Genomic DNA, 19,733 nt, shown 5'->3' with positions numbered 1-19,733 from the left:
TGGTAACATCGAGTTTGAGTGAAACAAGAGAAAACTTACCTATTTGAAAAAAGAACACTTGAGAAGCAACATTGACAAGCTACTTCTGCACCACTATCTACTTGAGTTTCCAAGAGCTTGCCTCCAACTAGAATGTCCTCAGTAACTGGAAGTGACACAGGGCTAATATCAGTTCCACTTGCTTTCTATCACCTACAACTTCAGGAGCCACGTTTTCAATTTTATATTCACATCCTTAGACCATCCAAGAGCTCAGAGAGATCTGCACCGTGAAGCCCCTGTAGCTTCACTGGTGAATATCAAAAGTTAATATCACACCTGAAGCATCAAATGTTAATATCACACCTCTGATTCTGAACATACCGTGGACAGCATGTAAGTATAGAAAATAAGTATGGTAAATGTAATACTGGAATATGGGGGAGAAAACTGCTTAGAAATCTAATTAAAGAGAAACTGTAGACTGCTACTTAGAAAATGTTACACTGTCTGTACAGTGTGGAAACTCCTGTTTTCCTTAACAAAAGAAAGGGGAAAAGCCCAGAAATTAAGAGTGGATTCTCAATCATAATAACAAATAATGTTGTGAATCCTGCCAAATTTTAAATGAAGAAAGAGTAAGTGCAATCTGTAAGTCAAGGACTGATATCAGCAAACTTAGAGCAAACTCATCTTCTATCACTAGCTCAGCAAGAGAGGACAGCTTAGGAAACTGATTTTTTCCTGGCTCCCAGAAGAGTGGGAATTCACATTATTTGGCTTCTTGTTGCAGGGCTTAAATCAGAGATCTAAATAAAAATTGTTCTAGCTGTACATCTACAATTCTGAAAAAATATGGTTGGTATCCAGGCATCTTCCCAGACACGCTGACATCCGTTTGCTGCTTTACAGGACAGAGTTTACACACCAAAACAGAACAACTTGATTTATTTAAAATTCACCTCAAAAATGCACTGTGTTTAGTTTCTTTTTTAAAATGAACATTCAAAGCATCAAAACATTACTTATTTAAAAAGAACCTTTGTTAAGAATAAGATAATTTACATACTGTAGATTGTGGCTGTGAGGGGAGAGAAACAACCTATGGTAGATTAGGCACAGTACGAAGGCCAACATGCCAGAAAACAATGCAGCTTTAAGCTCAACTTTTAAATGATCTGGACAAAAAAAAAACAAAACCAAAAAAAAACCAAAAAAAAAAAGAAAAACAAAAACAACCCAATTGGGCAAGAAAATGAAACCAACCACTTAATTGAGGACATTTGTATAAAACAAAAGTGTTAGTAAGTTTTCTATCTAGACCTAACTCATTCATGTATTTAAAGAATTCTATCTTCTTCCAAATAACAAAAAAATGTTTCTAAACCAAGGCAGATTATTATTTGGAACTGGCATAGTAAAATAAAGGATCACAGTATACAGAGTTTAAAATCCTGTACCAGGAAAGAGCAACAAGTGGTTTACAAGGGGATCATTTAGGTATATTATCTAATTTTTAAAAACAGAGATATAAAATATCAGTTGCATAGGGATTTAAATATAAGGCCAAGCAAGAGATTAAAGTAAAATAGAGCTCATAAGAAGGGCACTATGGTGTTAAAACATAGTATTTCCATTTGAATTAATTTCTAATTTAAAATCACAGTATTTTGCTAGCACTACAAAAAGTGAATGTCAAACTGTCCCATTAATCTTGTACTGAAAACTGACATTAGAACTTCTAAACAGTACAAAACTAAAGCTCATTGTCTAAACCTGATCAGTGTATTAGCACAACAGTGCTTGGTACGTACCTGATTTATATACTCTACCTTCTGTAAATAATATAAAGGTTATTTCTTGTTAATAAGTGTGAGATCACAATATTACTGCATGCTATCAGTGGTTTGCAGGCTTACTTGACATTTAATTATTCAGTCTTTGAAAGTGTAAGATCCCACCCTGCAGAATCTTCACCCATTGAACACAGAACACTGTCATTAATAAAATACAATAGAAGTTCCACCACTAACAACTAACATATAAACCAGGATTTTAGGTCTAAACCCAGTACAGTTCATTATTATTAACTCACAGCAATTTTTTGTTAGGAAGGTAACCTGTAGACTTCCAATTAATCTTGTATGTATTAAATATAAACAAGTGTGTAACTAATGGTTGTCTCTTGGCATTTCAAGTAGATTATTCAATTGTGAAAGTATTTCTGCAAAATCAATTTTGAGTTGTTAAAATGAAGTTCAAATATTAATTTCCATATCTACATGTAGCTTAATTAACCTAAAATTGTGAGGAATAGTAGTGTAAGGAAAAAAGAATTCTCCAGATGAATTAGACATTAAGGTACACTAACTGTGAATACCTGAACCAACATTGTAACTGAAAAAGTGCATAAACACTGTAATAACCACAAATGTGTTAACTACAGAACAAAAGATTTTCTGAAAGCTAAGTGATATTATTTTACAGGTTATTTACAGGCTGGGATTTTTCCAGACACCACAGAGCCAATTCATGATCTTAAAGTTCTTTTGATATACTCCAAGTGTCTTTTGGCTTCCAACCTATTTGGTGAGGAACTGATTCCCACCCCAGGGAATCAGGTACTGTACAGCTGAACAACACTGCCATTGTGGTTCTGTGATTCTTCAAAATTCACTTCTTTCCATTCTTCAGAGACAAAGCAGTGTTTTCACTTCACACTTTTCGTGGGCGTCTCGGACTCCGTAGACTGTCTGCCATCAGTCCATGCCTCCCGCGTGCTCTTCAGGGCCAGCGTTTTCTGCTGGTCCACCACAACGTAATCAACCCTCTCATCTGCCACGCTGCTGCCTGAGCCACTGTTCTTCTTCTGGGAACAGTAAGAAACGAGTTCAAGTAAATTAACAACAAAAAAGCAAGGAGGCGTCCCAAAGAGACACAGAACAAGCACTGGTTTCTCTGAAAGGTCCAACACTGTCTCTCCACTAATCATCTGAGAAATGACCATTAAGAGATCTTGCTGAAGGCAATTTTTGAACTCCTGATGGCAGAACAGCAAGAGCTGAACATCTGCTTACCTTACGAGGTGGCGTAGACTTTCCCGAATCTAGGTCCAGATCTAAATATTCCACTTGTTTATCTCCTTTAGGTTTTACCATAGGGCTGCTTCCTCCATCGAGGCTATTGCTTCCAAACAAATTCTGAAATCATAATATAAACAACTTCATATACAAATGTACAAACTAGTGGTCCACATTATCAAGTATGCATACTATGAACTGCCAAAATGTAAAAGGTTAAGGAAATTACTGAGACTCTTGCAATCACTTAAATCATGCAAATTTCATTGACCCTGTATGGCAAGGGAATACATTCTATGTCAAAAATGGGACAGAGTCAAAACCCAGTGGGAGGAAAAAACCCAAAAACCACCCTCCCAAATTTAAGGCTGCCACCAAACCCATCTGTGCTTTCCACTTAATGTCCCCTTCATATCATGAAATAAGAACAGATCATGTTTTGTTCTTTTTAAATGTAGTTATTATATCTCAAATTTAGCAGTACTTAAGCACAAACTTTTCTATTTCCCTCAATTGTTGTTAAATACCTGCAATAAGTTCCGCTTTACAGTAGTAGGAAAGCTAAAAATGAAACTTTTACATTTCATTCAAAAGTCATCATGATTAAGGTGAAAATCAAAGAGTAATGTTCAATTGACAAGATTAATATATTAATACTTTGGAAAATATGTGTAGGGCTGCCTGAAATGAAGTTGCATTGTATATACCTAAATTTCAATTAGCCCAGACTTTTACAACCTCACCTCCTCTGTCCTCTCCCAGCCTGATCCCTCCCTCTTAACAGGTGTTATAGGAACAGTACAATAGAAGGACTCTTCTCTAAAAGATAAAGAAAAAACAGGAAGACAGAGGGCAGCAGTCAGCAAAAAATGAAGAGGAAGGCAGAAGGAAAGACAGAAGGGTAAGGCTGAGAGCAACTTGAAAGAAAAAGCAGAATATTGCTGATTTTATTAAATAAAACATAAGTATGACACGTTCAAACAAGATACTTCAAAGCTGATGACAGAAAAAGATTAAGAAATATGGACTCCTTGCTAAGATAGAGTTGGAACAAGTAAAAATTTTCAAAAAGTCAAATTTGAAAATAAAGTCTGTGAGATATCTGGAAATGTTCTGGTTCTTTAGGAAATAAAATATTTTATGGGCTAAAGCCAAATGGGCTGGGCTTTTAAAATTGAAGTTATCCATTGTATCTCTACTGTCCAACTCACTTAACATTAAGTGGTAACAAGAACAAACACAAACAAATGATATGAAGTTCATTTTTGTTGCTCAAATTCCCAGAACAAATTTCTGTGTATTAAAGATACAAAAATCAGATTCTGTATCAATGTTTCCAGCATAAATTAAAAAAGCTGTTACTCATTAAACAAAAAAAATAATCTCTTATTTCAAACAAACTAGGCAGGCAGAACATATGCATTAGAAAACAGATACTTTAAATACACGCAAATGAAACAGAAAGGAAATTTGTAGAATAACCTCAAAATAGGACCGGTGCAAGCAAACAGAAGATATTAATGAGCTGGAGCATTAATTGTACCGTCTTGGTATGGAAGTTAAGCCCCTGGAACAGCCTTAAGAATCAACAGAAACACCTGGGTTGAGCTGTGATTCCATGCAGGGAGAACTTTGGGCACGGGTGGGGCTAATGTCTGGTGTAACATGGGATGCCTCTTGCACCTGTGAAATGGGACATCACCCACTACTTACCCTCACCTCCCTTGCAAGAGAGGAGCTAAGATTTAACATCAGCAGTTCCCCCGTGCTCGGTGCTTTTCCCCTGGGAAGCACAACAGGCACGGCACAAGGCACAGCTTGGGGCACGTGGCAGGCTCTGGAGCCTGCACCCCACCAGCTCCCACAGGGAATGGCACGAGGGGGACCTGGGATGTGGCATCCAGAGGCAGCAGTGGTGAGCTGCGGGGCAGGGACACTGGAGGAGACTGGGAGGGGATCCAGAGCAGCAGGGGACAGGAAAGTGAACAGCGTTGCGAGAGGAGAGTCCAAGGGCAGTGAGATGGGCCAGCACATGCCATATAAGAAGGCAGAGACAGAAACAGAACAAAAAAGGTGCTAGACAGACCCTCCCCAAAGAAGGTCGTACATAAATGATTTAAAGATGAAAAATACTGCTGTATTCCCTACTAAGAACCCAAACATATTGAGTGCACTGAACTGACTTGGACGGGGCTTTGAACAACCCAGTCTAGTAGACTGTCCCTGCCCATGGCACGGGAGGTTGGAACAAGATGATCTTTAAGATCCCTTTCAATCCAAACTGTTCCATGATTCTACACTAGATGAAAAGCTGAGCTCAAGATACAGGTTTCCTCCAGTGTTTTATGCATATTCTAAACCACATTTTAGTTTAGGCCTAGATCTACTGCTTTTGTCTTCCTTAAAACTACTGCTATTGGGTCTTTTTCTCTCTCTCCTTCCCCTCACCAAAGAAAAACCACAGTGTGTATCATTAACTTTTCCTAACTAGCTGCACTCCATGCTGAATATTTGAAGCTTTATTATCTGAGAAAATTCTCCCCCAAAAGGGGAAAAGATATAGACACTCAATACACAAAGACTCCTTCTATCTTCTTCTTTGAAAGATGCCTAATAAAATACACATGGTTCAGTTTTCATAGAATGTATACAACAAGTATCAATCATTTTTTTCCCCTGTTCCTTCTACGTTTCCGGGAAGATGTCCTTTTAATACAATTTAAGCATGTCTCAGAGGTCCTAGGACAGTTTACTTCCCTTCATGTCATAATACTGAACTGGTGCATAGCCCAAGGACAAGAAATTACAAAGAGGGGACAGATTCTAGGAAAGAGGTGGAAAAAAAGTCATGTTGCATACTGTTTTATATAATAGATATGTATATCAACCATTTTCTTTGTGCTCTTAAGTTCTTCAGTGAAATCCTACCAAAATTACAGCTTTGCTATGGAGATTTTTTAATGATTCTGTTGATTCGGTAGAAGTATAAAGGGAGTGATGCTGAGTGAAGGATGTGTGTTTGCATGATTTAAAAGTAAGGACTGCACAGGAAGAGAGTAGTTAAGACGTAGATTTTACATACTGGGTCTTCAGTGGACTGATTTGGGTTCATGGATACATAATTCTCTTCACTGTCGTGCGAGTCACTGCTGGAAGTTGTGCTATGAACTGAATCCGGTCTGGGTGACACGGGAAACCTGGAGGAGCTAATTACCAGGAATTATTTTACAAACAATACATCTGCAATATCTTAAACCTCCTGGTAAACAACAAAAAGAAGCATATTAGAGCTGAAATTTTCATTCAAGTTTACTAGTGTCACATTTTTTGGTTATACACAGTCCCTTTTATTTAATATCACGAAACAAAATTTCACACGGACACACTTTATTTCAATGCACAGATACACACACAGACTCACACTCTTCCAAGGGAAACTTCAAGCAACAAACAAGCTAAAAATAAGATACAGATGTACACACATTTATTAACACTCCAGTCACCAAACTGATTAATCTGAATGAGGAAAAGCCAAGAAACTTACTCTCGTGCAAAGCTTCTGGTGATAGGAGATCTAACTGGAGCTTGTAATTCTTCCCATTCAGGCAGAGGTTTTATTTCTAGTGGAGCTGGTTTTGCTATGTAAGAAACAGACAATTGTAAAGCACAGAACTTTCCTAAACAACTTAAATTTAACAGCTTTTCATAGCCTAAATACAGAAAAAACCTCTATCTTTCAAATAGTAAATACTAGTAAGGAAAGGAAGACACTTCAATTTTCAGAAAGACATGATATATTAACTTACGCTTTTAATCTTTTCAGGTAATGAGAGGAAATATCAATTAAAAAATTAAAATATAAAATTAAAAAACCCCACTGCAACTTCGGAATTTTGCAGCATATACTTGTAGGTAGCAATTCTGTTTTGAAAAGAGATTTTGAAAGTGGCAACATCACGTTCTGTCCTCATTCTGCCTTGATGACTTGTTGAGCTGGCAAGCCCAGGGAAGGGCTGATGGGCTGTTTCAGCAGAGCCAGCTCTGGGGACTTTTCTTGGCTCAGGGCCAGCTGTTAATATGCAAACTCTGCCCTCGTGGAATACGTGTGCCCTTACTGGTGAGGTTTCATAGCTCCACGAGTGGGCAGAACCTGCAGCTAAGACTAAGTCTGCAAAAGTGAGAAATGAGCCAACAGCAGGAGGAGCCTGGCTCGCTTCAGAGCTCATCCACAGTCGAGCAGAGCAATGTGCCACTCATGACAGATAACACTGTTCTCAAAAAAAGTGCCATCTTAAAATTCCATTTTCAGAACAGAACCATGAGTAGGCTATTAGCAAGAAACACTTTATTCCTCCCTCCAGCTTATATGTCTCACCTCTCCTAAACATTAGAAAAAAAACAAAGTATAAAAAGGCTTGTGGGGAAAAAAAAAATCACAGAGTCAAACTGCTGTCAACTTTATCCTCCCTAAAGCTGTTTTTAGAAAACAAAATGCGATATCATCATAAAAACAGCCTTTTCTCTCCTTGTGCCCACTGTCACCATGAGTTTTCTGCCTCTTGGCAGGTTCACTAAGATCAAGTGTCAGGCACGTAATGACAGAACTGAAAGTGACATAGGCAAGATGATACTAAAGCACGACTGACACAAAAATTGATCAGCTTGGCTCAGGTCCTCTGTAAAGGTCTGAGACTACCTGGCAGGAATAAACATTGGGTGAGGTACTGCTGCAGCAGACAGAGCCAGGACTTCGTCCAAACTCCACCAAGAACAGCAGAAGTACTTCATTCTGTTGCAATGGACTTCAAAACCCAAAGGTAATCGGTGCTATTTCTCTGAGATTTTTAATGTTCCTTATTTTCTCTACTTCTTGTGACTATGTAAGGCACCAACTCAGCATCTTCAGTAAAGCCCATCAAATTAATTGCAATCCTTTTTAAGGTGCATAAATAGATGACTGTACTAGTGTATGATCAGAAGATCAATATTTTGCTTCATTTCAAGAGACCTAAGTGAATTGGGATTTCAAGTTATTGCCTAACAAAAGTTTCAAGTAACTTACAAGTTATTATGTACAATTTACAAGTTATTATATACTTGCTAAATAAACAGACAAAATACAAACAGCTACAACTGAAGAGATCAGAACATTCACGTTAATATCAAAGAAAAGTTTCCATGCACTGTTCAAGCCAGAAAATCTTTAATTCCTTATACAGGAAACTAGTTGCTTGGCATGGAAAATGCATCCATGACCTTAGACTATAGCAGAAAAGAATATGCCAGAGTTATTCTAAAATTACAATTTTCTTAATTTTTGCTTCACTTATTTTTATAAAGCTCCATATACATACAGTGCTAAAGTACATACCCTTTCTTCTTGTAGTAAAGTCACCTATGGTTTGTGAATCAGTTCGCTCTAAACCATGTGGTTTAGGTCTTAAAATTTTAGGACTTTGACCTAATTGGCAAAAAGAAGACTCTCTTAATAATATTCTATTTGTAAGTGGAAAACTGGAATTTTATAAATAAACATCACAACCCCCTGCAGAAAGGTTAATGCCACAAGCATAAGCAAGTTGCTGAAGGAGATTTTACAGTCTAGCTGGGGCTCACGCTAAGGGGTTTAAGCACCAAACCAGAAACAAAGAAAACACTGCATGCAAGTAATAAATGTATTGGAGGCAAATGTAAAAGCTGTACAAAAAGGCTAAAAAGTGCATCAACAAATATTGTAACTGATCATTACTACTAATTGGGTTGATTAAAAAAAATAAAATACATATTTGAGGTATATTTAGTATGAAAGGAAAACAGTCATGTTTCAGATACAAGTTGAAGTACCCGGAGAGAAATTAAATCCTCCTTAGTCACAAAATTTCTTTGTAAATAATGACTCTTGGGAGTCTCCACTCCTATGGTGCTCTTGGGAGGTCTTCTACCCAATGTGTATCTCCCATTTGAGAAGCCCCAAGTATCTTTTTTAAGAGTGTATTTGATAAATGTGTTCCCCAGAGGTCTCCATCTGTGCGTACCAAACCCCACCACTCCGACCCTGCAGACACAGTAGGATTTTCTTCCCAAGTTTCCAGCCTTCATACTGCCCCCCCACCAAGGCACAATCCACAGAAATGACCCTAGAATGAAAATATCAATCATCTCCCTACAGCCAGTAACACACATCCCCTTCCAAAACAAGGATGTTCTTTAGCCAACTTGACCAAACTGTGCAAGTGTTCCAGGTCATGCTGTCTATTTTAAATAAACATGATCAATAATGTGTAATAGCCCTGAGCTTTCATTAAAAGCCTATCTGACAAAGTGTTAATATTAAAAAAGGCAATTCCCTTCAAGTGGTACACCAAGAAGCCATATGAATAAACCAAATGAAAAGTTTAAGTCTGGTTATGTTAGAAAGCTGCCTTACAGCACAAAATGGAAAAGGACTGGTACAGACTCAGGTGTGGTACTCCCAGCAATGGGGGAGAATGCTTTGTAAAGAATAAACTTGGCAACAAACACCAGAAGTTTGCAAATCTCTACCCCAAGGGTTTTGCATATGAAGTGCTCTATTACTGTTATCACTGAAGTATTGGGAATAATCAAGTAACAACAAGTAAGGTAAACACAGAGGTTTTGTACTGTATCTTAACTTCTACACAGTGCTTCTGAGAGACCATGCAGGTAAGCTGAAATTTATTTATTCATTAGTAGTGCTGCATAGCAACTTCCTTAAAAAGAAAAGGACATGAAATTATTTTTACACAGACAGTTCTTTCCCAATTTCAAAATCAGATGCTCCCTTAAATGGCTCAGTGTGCTGATGAAATGGGTGAACAGTTGAGCAATGCTGACCAAAGACACAGACTGTGAAGTAGAACATGAAGTATTTCTGACTAGAGCCAATTCAAAAGCACAAGCCAGCATGTTGGTGTACTCAATTCTGAGCTGATCCAATATTCTTAAGTCCTTGCCTATAACTCTCTGATAAAAGCCTGCCTATTTAAAAAGATCAGGATCTTCAAATTGATGGAACAAAAGGAGAAGTTCAAATCCAAACACTTTCTGTTAATGACAATTCGATGCTGAATACCATTACCTGATCATAATAGTTTTGTATTTCAGAGTTTTATAATCTGATTTAAAAGAAATCTGGCCCAATACAACTCAAGTTATTATGCACTGACATAGAAGAACAGATTGTAAGCACAGACAGAAAACTAGCAGAGGTAACAGAGTTAATTAAATTATTTAAGCAGCATGCACTTAATAACCTCTGCTCTTATAACCAAACAGATTGAAGTGCCTGAAACCCATAATACAGAGCTAAGCTCAAGGAACTCAAGGCTGTAATTCATTATTTCTCCTTCTGTTAATGATGCTACATGGTCTAGCACAACCAACTTTCTGAACTGGGATTAGCCCCATTTGTAAAACGTGGATATTATGTAACTGCCTGCTTCACACTTAATTTAGTACTTACCAACCGCTCAGATTTCCAGAAGAGTTATATAAATGAGTACAGATCCCTTTAATACTTCTACATGGGACAAGAACACACAAAACTCACTTGAGTTTTCACCTTTTGCTGCTGGAAGACTGTTCAATTGCAATAAATTTGGTGGCAAACCAGCTTGCTGCTACCAACCAGCCAGGATAATGCAATTCTTCACATTTAATGTGTCACAGAGAATTAAAATATTTGTGCAGAGTGTTTTCTTTTTCCTCCTTACAAAACAAAAAACCCAAAGGCCTAATCTCTGTTGAGCAGCTTATACTGTGCAACAGGAAAGACCTGACACCAGGCAAAGGAAAAGAGGAGGGCGGGATCAAAATCACAAATCTGAGGTTATCTATTTGTGTAATTGCAGAATTTTTCACCCCGTTTTTGCTCATTTAAAAAGATAAAGTGACATGAGCCAGGGCACTGAAAGCCCTTAACAATATCCCTTACTGCTTTCAAAAGACAATTTTCCCCAGGAGCACATCCCTGTATCTCTGAAAAGCAACAAACTGATTAAAATGTGGAGGGGAAAGTGTTTCCCACCTGTACAGCAGGCTGGGCTCCCACACCTATTCTATCCACAAAAAACTCACTGGAGTGTGACAGGGCTGTTCTTCAAATCAGTGTAGTGACAGTAGGGCTCTATGGAGAGCCTGGCTCCATACAGCATTCCAACACCAGCAATACTGAGGAACACATTTCCTGTGGTTCCCACAGCCCAGATTTACCTCATCTCAGGAAAAATAATACTTTTAAGTTACACACCTATTGTGGGAAAGATAAATCTGGTTAAAGGAAAAAAAAAAGTTTCATTTATGCAATTTCATTTTTTTTCTAACTGAAAAGGAAATAAATGTTGCAACACCACTGGATGCAAACCTACACAGGGAAAAACAAAAACCAAAACCAAATAAATTATGTCAAGTGAAACCAACCAAACAAGAAGTGAAAATTAGATGTTTTTACTGTTCTATCAAGTCACCACCTGTGAAATGCAAAATGCTACAGCCAGGAGACAGAAGCTCAGCTTCTGCAGGTTCTATCAGACTGTACAAGGGCACTCTGAGCTGAAAAATCACTAATGAAGTCTATTTTTCTAACAAATGGCTGCTTGTACAAACTGCCAGGCAGAGCAGGAGATTATGGCTGTGGCACTGGAGCGCACTCAGATGCACAAATTCTGCTCCTGACATTTGAGGCATGTCAATGCTGCCTTTGTCTACCAAGTCACCAGGAGAAGAGCCCGTTTGACACGTTTGAGTTTGTTTCAAACAATGGTTTAAACTGAAAAATCCTTCTTGGTTTTTGCATTGGCTCTTGTTGTTTTCCATAGAACACTTGGTATATAATATTGGGGGAGAGGAAGCTGTCCCACTGCAGTAAATTCCTGCATCAGTGTAGCTGGGTCCTAATATTTTTGGTTTTGAGGACATAATGCTGAAAAGATTTATTTGTTCTCAGACTATTGCCTTGAAACACCAGAACTAAACATGATTTCTATTAAGGACACTTCTTTCCTGACTGGATGCTTGCTTCATGGCTTGCTGGCAAGGGATTTCACATCAGGAAATTGCAAATATCCTCACAAAAGAGGCCAACTCTTCCATTTAAATACCAGCTATTTAGGGCTTAAAATTTTAAGGTAAATATACTAATGTACCATAAAATTTGAGAAATGCATTATTTATTTCCTGGCCAACAGGACTTATAATCCTTATGAGACAAGGAGATCATTTGTAGGAATGCTAGAGCTGTGCTGTGCTTGGGATAGGAGGGGGAGAGCAAAAAGAGAAACCAGCCACATAAGTGCTCTGCATCCACACAAAAGTACTTTCAGAGAGAAATAACTAACCACAGTTCCTTGTTTCTATCAACAAAATACATATTTTGTTTGTATTTTTGTAATTAGACGAAGCTGAAACTTGCAGAGGTCCAAGAATTCCCATACTCAGAATCACTGTAGATTTTTCCTCGAAAAACAAGGCTGAAATTCACTGTCTTGCTCCCAAAGAATTTATTATTTGGTTTTTAATTCTGCAGAGTAAATTCCTGCTTTTTTTCTCTTCCTCTTCCTCACCCAAGTGAACCCTGATTCCCAAGTACATGGTCATCAACATAGAGCTCTACAAATATCCTGAATTTGCTTTTTCATCTCTGTTTTTGTAAGACTGTTTCCTGCCAAGATACTTGTAATTAGAAACATGTATTTAGTTATACAACATTCAAATGGATTTCTGTACTAGTATCCACCAACAAATAGGAATATCAATAATTATCAATTTGTGCTGATTGGGGATAAGATATGGATGCTGATAACTATGGTCTCAAACAAATTGAAATCAACTTATTCTTCAATGTTATGAAATACAAAAAGCAGTCACATAAAGAGCTGCTCTCCAGTCTTCTCAGACATCTTTATCCCCTCAAAATAACTTTTTACAGCAAACTGGTACTTTGAATGCTACAGGAATGAAGAATGAATTGGAAAAAAATAAGTCCAACTGGATCTGACAGGTAACGTTCACTGGTATTTCTAAAATATTTGGCAAATGCTATAAAACTACTCAAGGAATGGCAAATGTCATAAAACTACTCAGTGAATACCAAATCATCAAAATACTATTTGACTACTCTAATTTGAGTAACTCTACATGTCTGTATTTTAAAACCCCCCAAAGCTTGACGAATTGCAAAAAATTCAATAACAAAGACTGTTTTAAAACCAAAATACAGTGTTCTGGAGTGTTTATGGACAAGAAGTTTAATGCTGCTCTAAGATTCACGAAGACCAAAAGACTTCAAAAACAAAACACAGAAAAAACCCCAAAATTTAAATTATTCACCGGAAAACTAAAGATTAACATTAAGCCTATAACAAAGTAATGGAATTGCATGACGATATGTGCATTAAAAACTATGTTTTTTTTGAAAAAAGTGATAAGGGCACAACAAAGAAGAGAAAAAAATTATGAAGAGAATTAAAAATAGGGCATTATTACCCACGTTCTCTTGTTCCTGCTCTACCTCATGTCTTTGGAGTTTAAAATTATCTAAAAAAAAATCCCTAAATTTAATCACCCCCAGCACCAGTATTTGAGTAAGTACTGCAGTTTGTCTTTAGAAAACTGGCATATTTAATTTATTTACAACCATTGTGTCCAGCAAAGCGCAGCTTCCTCTGCAGCTGTGATGCAGCCATCCAAATGAAATCTTTATTGAAATTATTTGTTGTTTCAAAGTTTTAGAAGACAAATCACAGCTGCAAGTTTAGGACTGGTACAACACAGCAAGGAGTTATTCAAATCCATTAAGTGAAAACTAGACTTGTACAAGTAATTTAGTACAGGCATGGAGGAAGTCTAATTTTCAGCTAAATGGGAGCTTGTGGAAGATCAAAGAAGAAAAAAAAATCAATAAATTTGTACTCAACTTGCTTTACAAACTCTGAGGAAGCACCAAAACATCCCCCAAAAGCCTAGTTTTTTAAAAATTCCTAAATGGAATGAACAAGGGGTGTATTCTCTCTCCAAGAGAGAATAGAAGATAAAATGCATGGATTTCTTAAAAGCACAGTGAACAATACTTCTGTTCAGAAAATTCATCACAAAAGTTACAGTTTCTTTTTCAACAGATTTTTAGTTCAGTTCTTGCTGCAGAGAGAAATCACTATTCTCATATTTTCAATGCCTACTTGTCCTAAAGCCTCAGAACATAACTGAACCTTCATTAAAGAACATGCAAGACAGTGATGATAGTGCAGAATAATTGATCAACAGTAGAATCAACACTGAAATGTTGCCAGTTCTTAATTATTATTATTTTTAAGGAATTGCCAGTTCCCATCATCACAAATGCTGTCAGTGTTTCTCTGAAGTTTTATTTAAGGATGGCGTGGTGCTCCTGCTGTATCAGGACATGTTCACAGTGTCCAACTTAAATATTTATATGTTTGAGTGCCTAACAAGGAAAACTGTTCATCAGGCTTTTTATAGCTACCTTCATGATTAATGAGGGTTCTTAATTTACTTAACAACTACCTACTTTGCCTGGGATTTGTAGAGCACCATGCTACACTGCAACAATGGAAGATTATTCCAGTCATCACAGTGGGTCCTATGGGAACCAGAATGTGGCAGGTGCTTCCTGCTACAGGAATGCTCTGTACCCAATTACCTTTTCCAAATGGGCCTGGGCTCTTTTATAAAGAAAACTGGAATTTTCTGTGAAGTTTATCCATTTGGGAGATGCTCATGAGGAGTGGTGGCAAAGATACAGCCACATGTTTAGGAACAATCCATGTATTTGTGGTTTAACCACACAGATTATGTCTTTTAACATCTTAAATGAGAAAAAAAAAACAACTATGACAAAAGCAACCAGATACATTTTTAAACATTTTAAAAAATTATTAAAGAATTAAACATTTTAAATCACAATTTCCACCTCCCTGAGAATTTTCTTGCTCTCTCTCGGTTTCTTTTGTTTGTTTTCTTGTTTTCAAGCTGCAACTGGGTATTTTCTTGGCATGAAAATAAATGTGTACATCACGCACTGTCTCTAAACCCAAGTTTACCACATGCTGGGCTGAAAATTACCAGGGCCAAGCAGCAGTCTCTTTTAAAGGCAATCATGTGGACTTAAGTTGTAGGAAGCCTCTCAGATTAAATGCTGATATATTTATGTTGAAATATAAGCCACCAAAACAAACAAACAAACAAACAAAACCCCACCAAGAAGCAAAAAAAAGAAAAAAAAAACCTCAAGCACCACACTAACTATTGGTTATTTTTGTTACCAGCAAAATAATCTGTACTTCCCAACCCAAAACTAGGACTTAAAATATTGTTCAAAATAATCTTGAATGCAAATATTAACAATATTTGGACAAATAGAGTTTCTATTCAAGACAAATGAAGCAAAGTCCAGTACCATGTTGTAAGCTGGGAATTCTGAATTCTGTATTGTCTCTATCAGCAATTTGCTGAGTGATCCTGAGGGCATTGTTCCATCTCAGCTCCCCATGACCTGGAACTAGGATCTGAGCTAAATGGAACTCTCTCAGAAAATGTTTTTAAGTATTATTGATCAAAAACTTTACAAAAATGACATTTGTATTCATTCATTCATATGCTATAGTCAAATGAATAAGATTTAACTTTTGACTTTCATTTTATCATGGCCATTGTTACTTCAGCCATATGCCTACTGTTCATATATTTCTTTTCAGAATCTCAAAAAGCCCACTTTGGTAGAAATGTGCTATAACACAGAAAAAAGAAGCTACCAATTAAATGTATGCTGGGCATCAAGCTGAGATTTTGAGGAAGTAAACTCCACCATCACCAACTCCATTGCTGACTTTACACTTTGATTCAGATATTGAAAACTGCATTTTATCAGTCAAGATGACAAGCACATCTTTCTTAAGAGATTTCAGCCTTACAGATGGGATGATGTTACACAGCTATAAGGACTTGTTCTGGACAGCTCCTAAACTGTTAATTAAGAAAAAAAAAAAGTCTGTTTCTGTAGTGGTTTGGTCTTAAAGTCTTGTTTTAAGATGAGATACCCTTCTGCCCTAGCCATGGAAACAAATCCCGGGTCAGGAGGGGGTCGCTGTCATGCCCAGAGGTTCACAGAGACCCCCATCTCTCAAATGCTGCACCACTGAAATGCTTCCTCCTGACCCATAAAAAACAATTCACATCTTTTTAATTTTAGTTTTGACCACAAACTTTTTCCTTGAAAAGAGAACCTGGTTGTTCTTTGCTGCCTAATCTGGCTAGGAGTCCTCCTTCACCTCACAGCATTTGGGCCTCTTTAATTCTACTGCTCCTTCTTGGACAAACAGTATTTTGAAGAAGGCATGTCACCATCGCAACAAATGTCACTTTTGCTCTGTGGCAGAACCAGTCACTGTCTTTCAATAATTCAGAGAGCAAGATCCATCTCCATGGGTGGATGCAATATTTTTTCTGCTATTTTTCCAGCAAACATACCTCCAGTTTAGCATCAGGACTACATGCAATTGTGGCAAGCTAAAGCAGCCAAAAAGCAGAAATACAAAAATCAATATAGCCAACGGTCCTACATAACTAAAGAAACAGCATTCTGAAAAAAAAAAACCAAATTAAAAAAGAGATTATGTTTGTCATTCAGTTACAGGTGAATGCAGAAAAGCACCTGCCAAACACTCTCCATTTTGTCCCAAGCAATACATCACTTACCTTTTGGTATTCTTCTCTAAAGAACAAGTAAAGTGTTTTGATTCAAGTTATTGGGGAAGAGAGCCAAGACCATGTTTTGAAATTCCTCTCAAGACTTCCAGAAAGTACTGGAAGCTCCCCGTATTTACAGAAGCAGCTGTGAGCTAGAGAAATGAAACTACACAAATCTGTACTGTAATCTCAAGGCTATAGATACTTTTATTCATTATTATTTTTTAACCCACTTTCTGAAGCAAAGGTCTAGTGGATAAAGAAACAGACTGGGGAGATCAAAGAGTCTAAGGGCACAAGCAGCAAGCCCTTAAAATAAAGGAAAAGAGATGCTAAACACAGATATTTAACAACAAAAACCAGTGTATCCTTCCTTTATGTGCTGGTTTCACTGCATTATCCCTTTGTCAAATGCATTTTTAGCACTGGCTATAACAAACCTCCCTGGCCCACAAAAATGTGACTGACCTAAAGCTCATGTGAAAGGTGTGGTGGTATTTCTAATAGCTTCCAAAAAGCTTGGAGGCAATGCAAACACTGTTTTTGCAGCAATCTGTAACCAATAAAAAAAAAAAAGACAAGAGCAGCTTGTTCTGACGGAACATTAAATGTGCCCTCATAACACCTTACCACCAACACACCTGATCTCTGCAGCATTTTAGAGACCATCTTTTGGAGAAGCACCAGTGGTCTTAAACAGAAGTTCTTGAACCAATGGCATATTAAATCCCCTCAACATTTATAGGAGCAATAGCCCAAAGGTAAGTATTTTATGTTCCATTTCCTCCCCTTCTGTGTCTGCCAAAGATTTATTGATCACACAGGCCTACTTGACACTTCCTATGCACTAATTTGCAGCAGAAGAGCATTGCAGTACATTTACATAAACAGAAACAACTTGATAATGGAAGCTGCTACAAGAACTTGAAAGCTGAAAAAGCAACACAGAAGAATATAAAGCACACCATTGTTTTAGTTAGGTAAATGTCCACTTAAACAAGGGCTTTACACAGTTTAATTCAAAGAAACCTGCAGTTTTATTTTCCCAAAAGTGTATCTTGAAGGAGTGTAGAGATCTCAGTTACTGAAATGGGAATATATCACCATTCCAATGTGCCATCAGGTCTGTTCTTCACAACAATGGAAAACTCGCAGTGGTGCATTTGATAAAATTAGAGTGAGGCAGGCTGTGTGTGTGTGCTACTAAGATAAAACCCTCAGTGGTAAATCAGAATCATTACCATGCTGAGCACCTCAAGATACGAATAAAACTTTTTCCAGCCCCTAATTACTATAACCATATTTACTTTTAAGGGTAGTTTTACTTCAAAATCACTTTAGTTTGTAAATTACATTAAAAAATCTGTCTTAGGTTGGAAATGGGGGGGTGTATTCTATTCTTATCTGATGGGGCAGTTATCTTCTGTTAATTGGGCAGTTTTCTGTATCTCTTCCACAACCCATCCTCCCTCCAGGGAGACATCTTCTGTTAATGGGCCAGTGAGTGTCACTGCATGGCTGATACAATTACATCATCCCATTGGGAGATGCTCTGCCCAGGGGGAGGAGCCAAGCATTCCTACCTGGATATCATCAGAGTTCTGGAAGACCACAGTCAGCCTGTTCTGCTGGAATCCCAGAGGAGCAGCTTTCTTTTCCACTGGATTCCCAGAGGAGCAGCTTTCTTTTCCACTGGATTCCCAGAGGAAGACCATGCCCATCTACACCACCGCTAGATCTTCAGAGTAAGGCTATGCCCTTCTACCGGATCCCTGCTCCAACAGAACCACATCTGTCACTGCAGGAGGGCTGCAGCCACCATTTCAATTGGACTGCCACTAACACCCTGACCCACAGGGTGTCAAGTCGTATTCTGACTCTGTCAGTGTCATTTTGCATTACTGCATTGTTTATTTTATTTTTATTTTCTTCCCTAATAAAGAACTGTTATTCCTATTCTCATATCTTTGCCTGAGAGCCCCTTAATTTCAAAATTATAACTATTTGGAGAGAGGGGGTTTACATTTTCCATTTCATGGGAGGCTCCTGCCTTCCTTAGCAGACACCTGTCTTTTCAAACCAAGACACAATCCTATTATTTTACAGTGACAATGTCTTCCAAAAGTCTACAGGCAAAAATTTCATCCAGTAACTCTACATTCATTAAAAGATATGTTAACACATCCTAAAGTCTTTCCCCTGGTCTGAGCTACATCTTTCTAGCTATAAGGCATTTGAGGATGGGAGCAAAGCAGGCTCTTGCCTGCCACTTACTAAATGTGAAACACTAATTCTGTTCCAAAAAGAGAGATCCAAGAGCAATGATGCTGCCCCAGCAAACATCTGTGTGGCAGTTTTGTGCTGCCAACTGCAAAAGTGAGATGCTTTTCAACACATGCATTTATTACTTTTGAAGGTCAAACATTTTATCTGTAAAATACACAAACTGGCCAGTCTGGGAAAATATTTTAAATTGCTTCAGTTCAGTTCAGTTTATTCTGAACTGGATTCAGAATGTTTTCCAGTATCAACTTTCCCCAATCTCTTCCTGTCCAGTATTTCTTAAGAACCAAACAAAACTGCTGTCTGATAACACAGAAACAATTAGACACGAGCAGAGGGCCAAAAGTCTTAAAAAAGGCAATGCCTCAATTTTTGCAGATGGGCAGGCGGAATGTGACATGGTGCTTTTCATTGCATCACAGCTCATCTATCACAGACGCTCTCTACTTCCCTTTTAATTACAGGCGGTTTTCACTCAGTGGTAAAAATACTCATTTAAAGGTTTAGTTAGTGAATATTTTGGATCATCTGAATATTAGCCATTACACTTTCCTACAATGAAGGCAGCCATTCTCAATGTAAATACTAATATTTTCAATTACATAAGATTTAAAATAGGACTTACTCAAATGCAAAATAGGGCAGACATTTGACCTGATGTTTAGTTCC

At 37.6% G+C, this 19,733-nt stretch overlaps 1 protein-coding gene across 4 annotated transcripts in view; it reads right to left on the bottom strand.

Moving 5' to 3' along the window:
- Positions 1-909: 909 nt before the first annotated feature.
- GAB1 (GRB2 associated binding protein 1) overlaps positions 910-19,733 on the bottom strand; it is a 96,679-nt gene continuing 77,855 nt past the window's right edge. For 2 of the 4 annotated variants that reach the window (XM_053976316.1, XM_053976315.1), the window contains exons 7-11: positions 8,431-8,520; positions 6,604-6,697; positions 6,142-6,265; positions 3,057-3,179; positions 910-2,848 (exon numbers count right to left, since the gene is read on the bottom strand). In XM_053976316.1, coding sequence (XP_053832291.1) covers positions 2,690-2,848; positions 3,057-3,179; positions 6,142-6,265; positions 6,604-6,697; positions 8,431-8,520 — 590 coding nt within the window. In that variant the 3' untranslated portion in view covers positions 910-2,689. The remainder of the gene's footprint in view (positions 2,849-3,056; positions 3,180-6,141; positions 6,266-6,603; positions 6,698-8,430; positions 8,521-19,733) is intronic. The other 2 variants (XM_053976314.1, XM_053976317.1) reach the window with 2 other exon arrangements.

Source organism: Vidua macroura, chromosome 4, assembly GCF_024509145.1.
Source record: "Vidua macroura isolate BioBank_ID:100142 chromosome 4, ASM2450914v1, whole genome shotgun sequence".
NCBI lineage: Eukaryota > Metazoa > Chordata > Aves > Passeriformes > Viduidae > Vidua > Vidua macroura.
The sequence above is the reverse complement of the archived record's forward strand: the minus strand, read 5'-3'. Positions and strand labels throughout refer to the sequence as shown.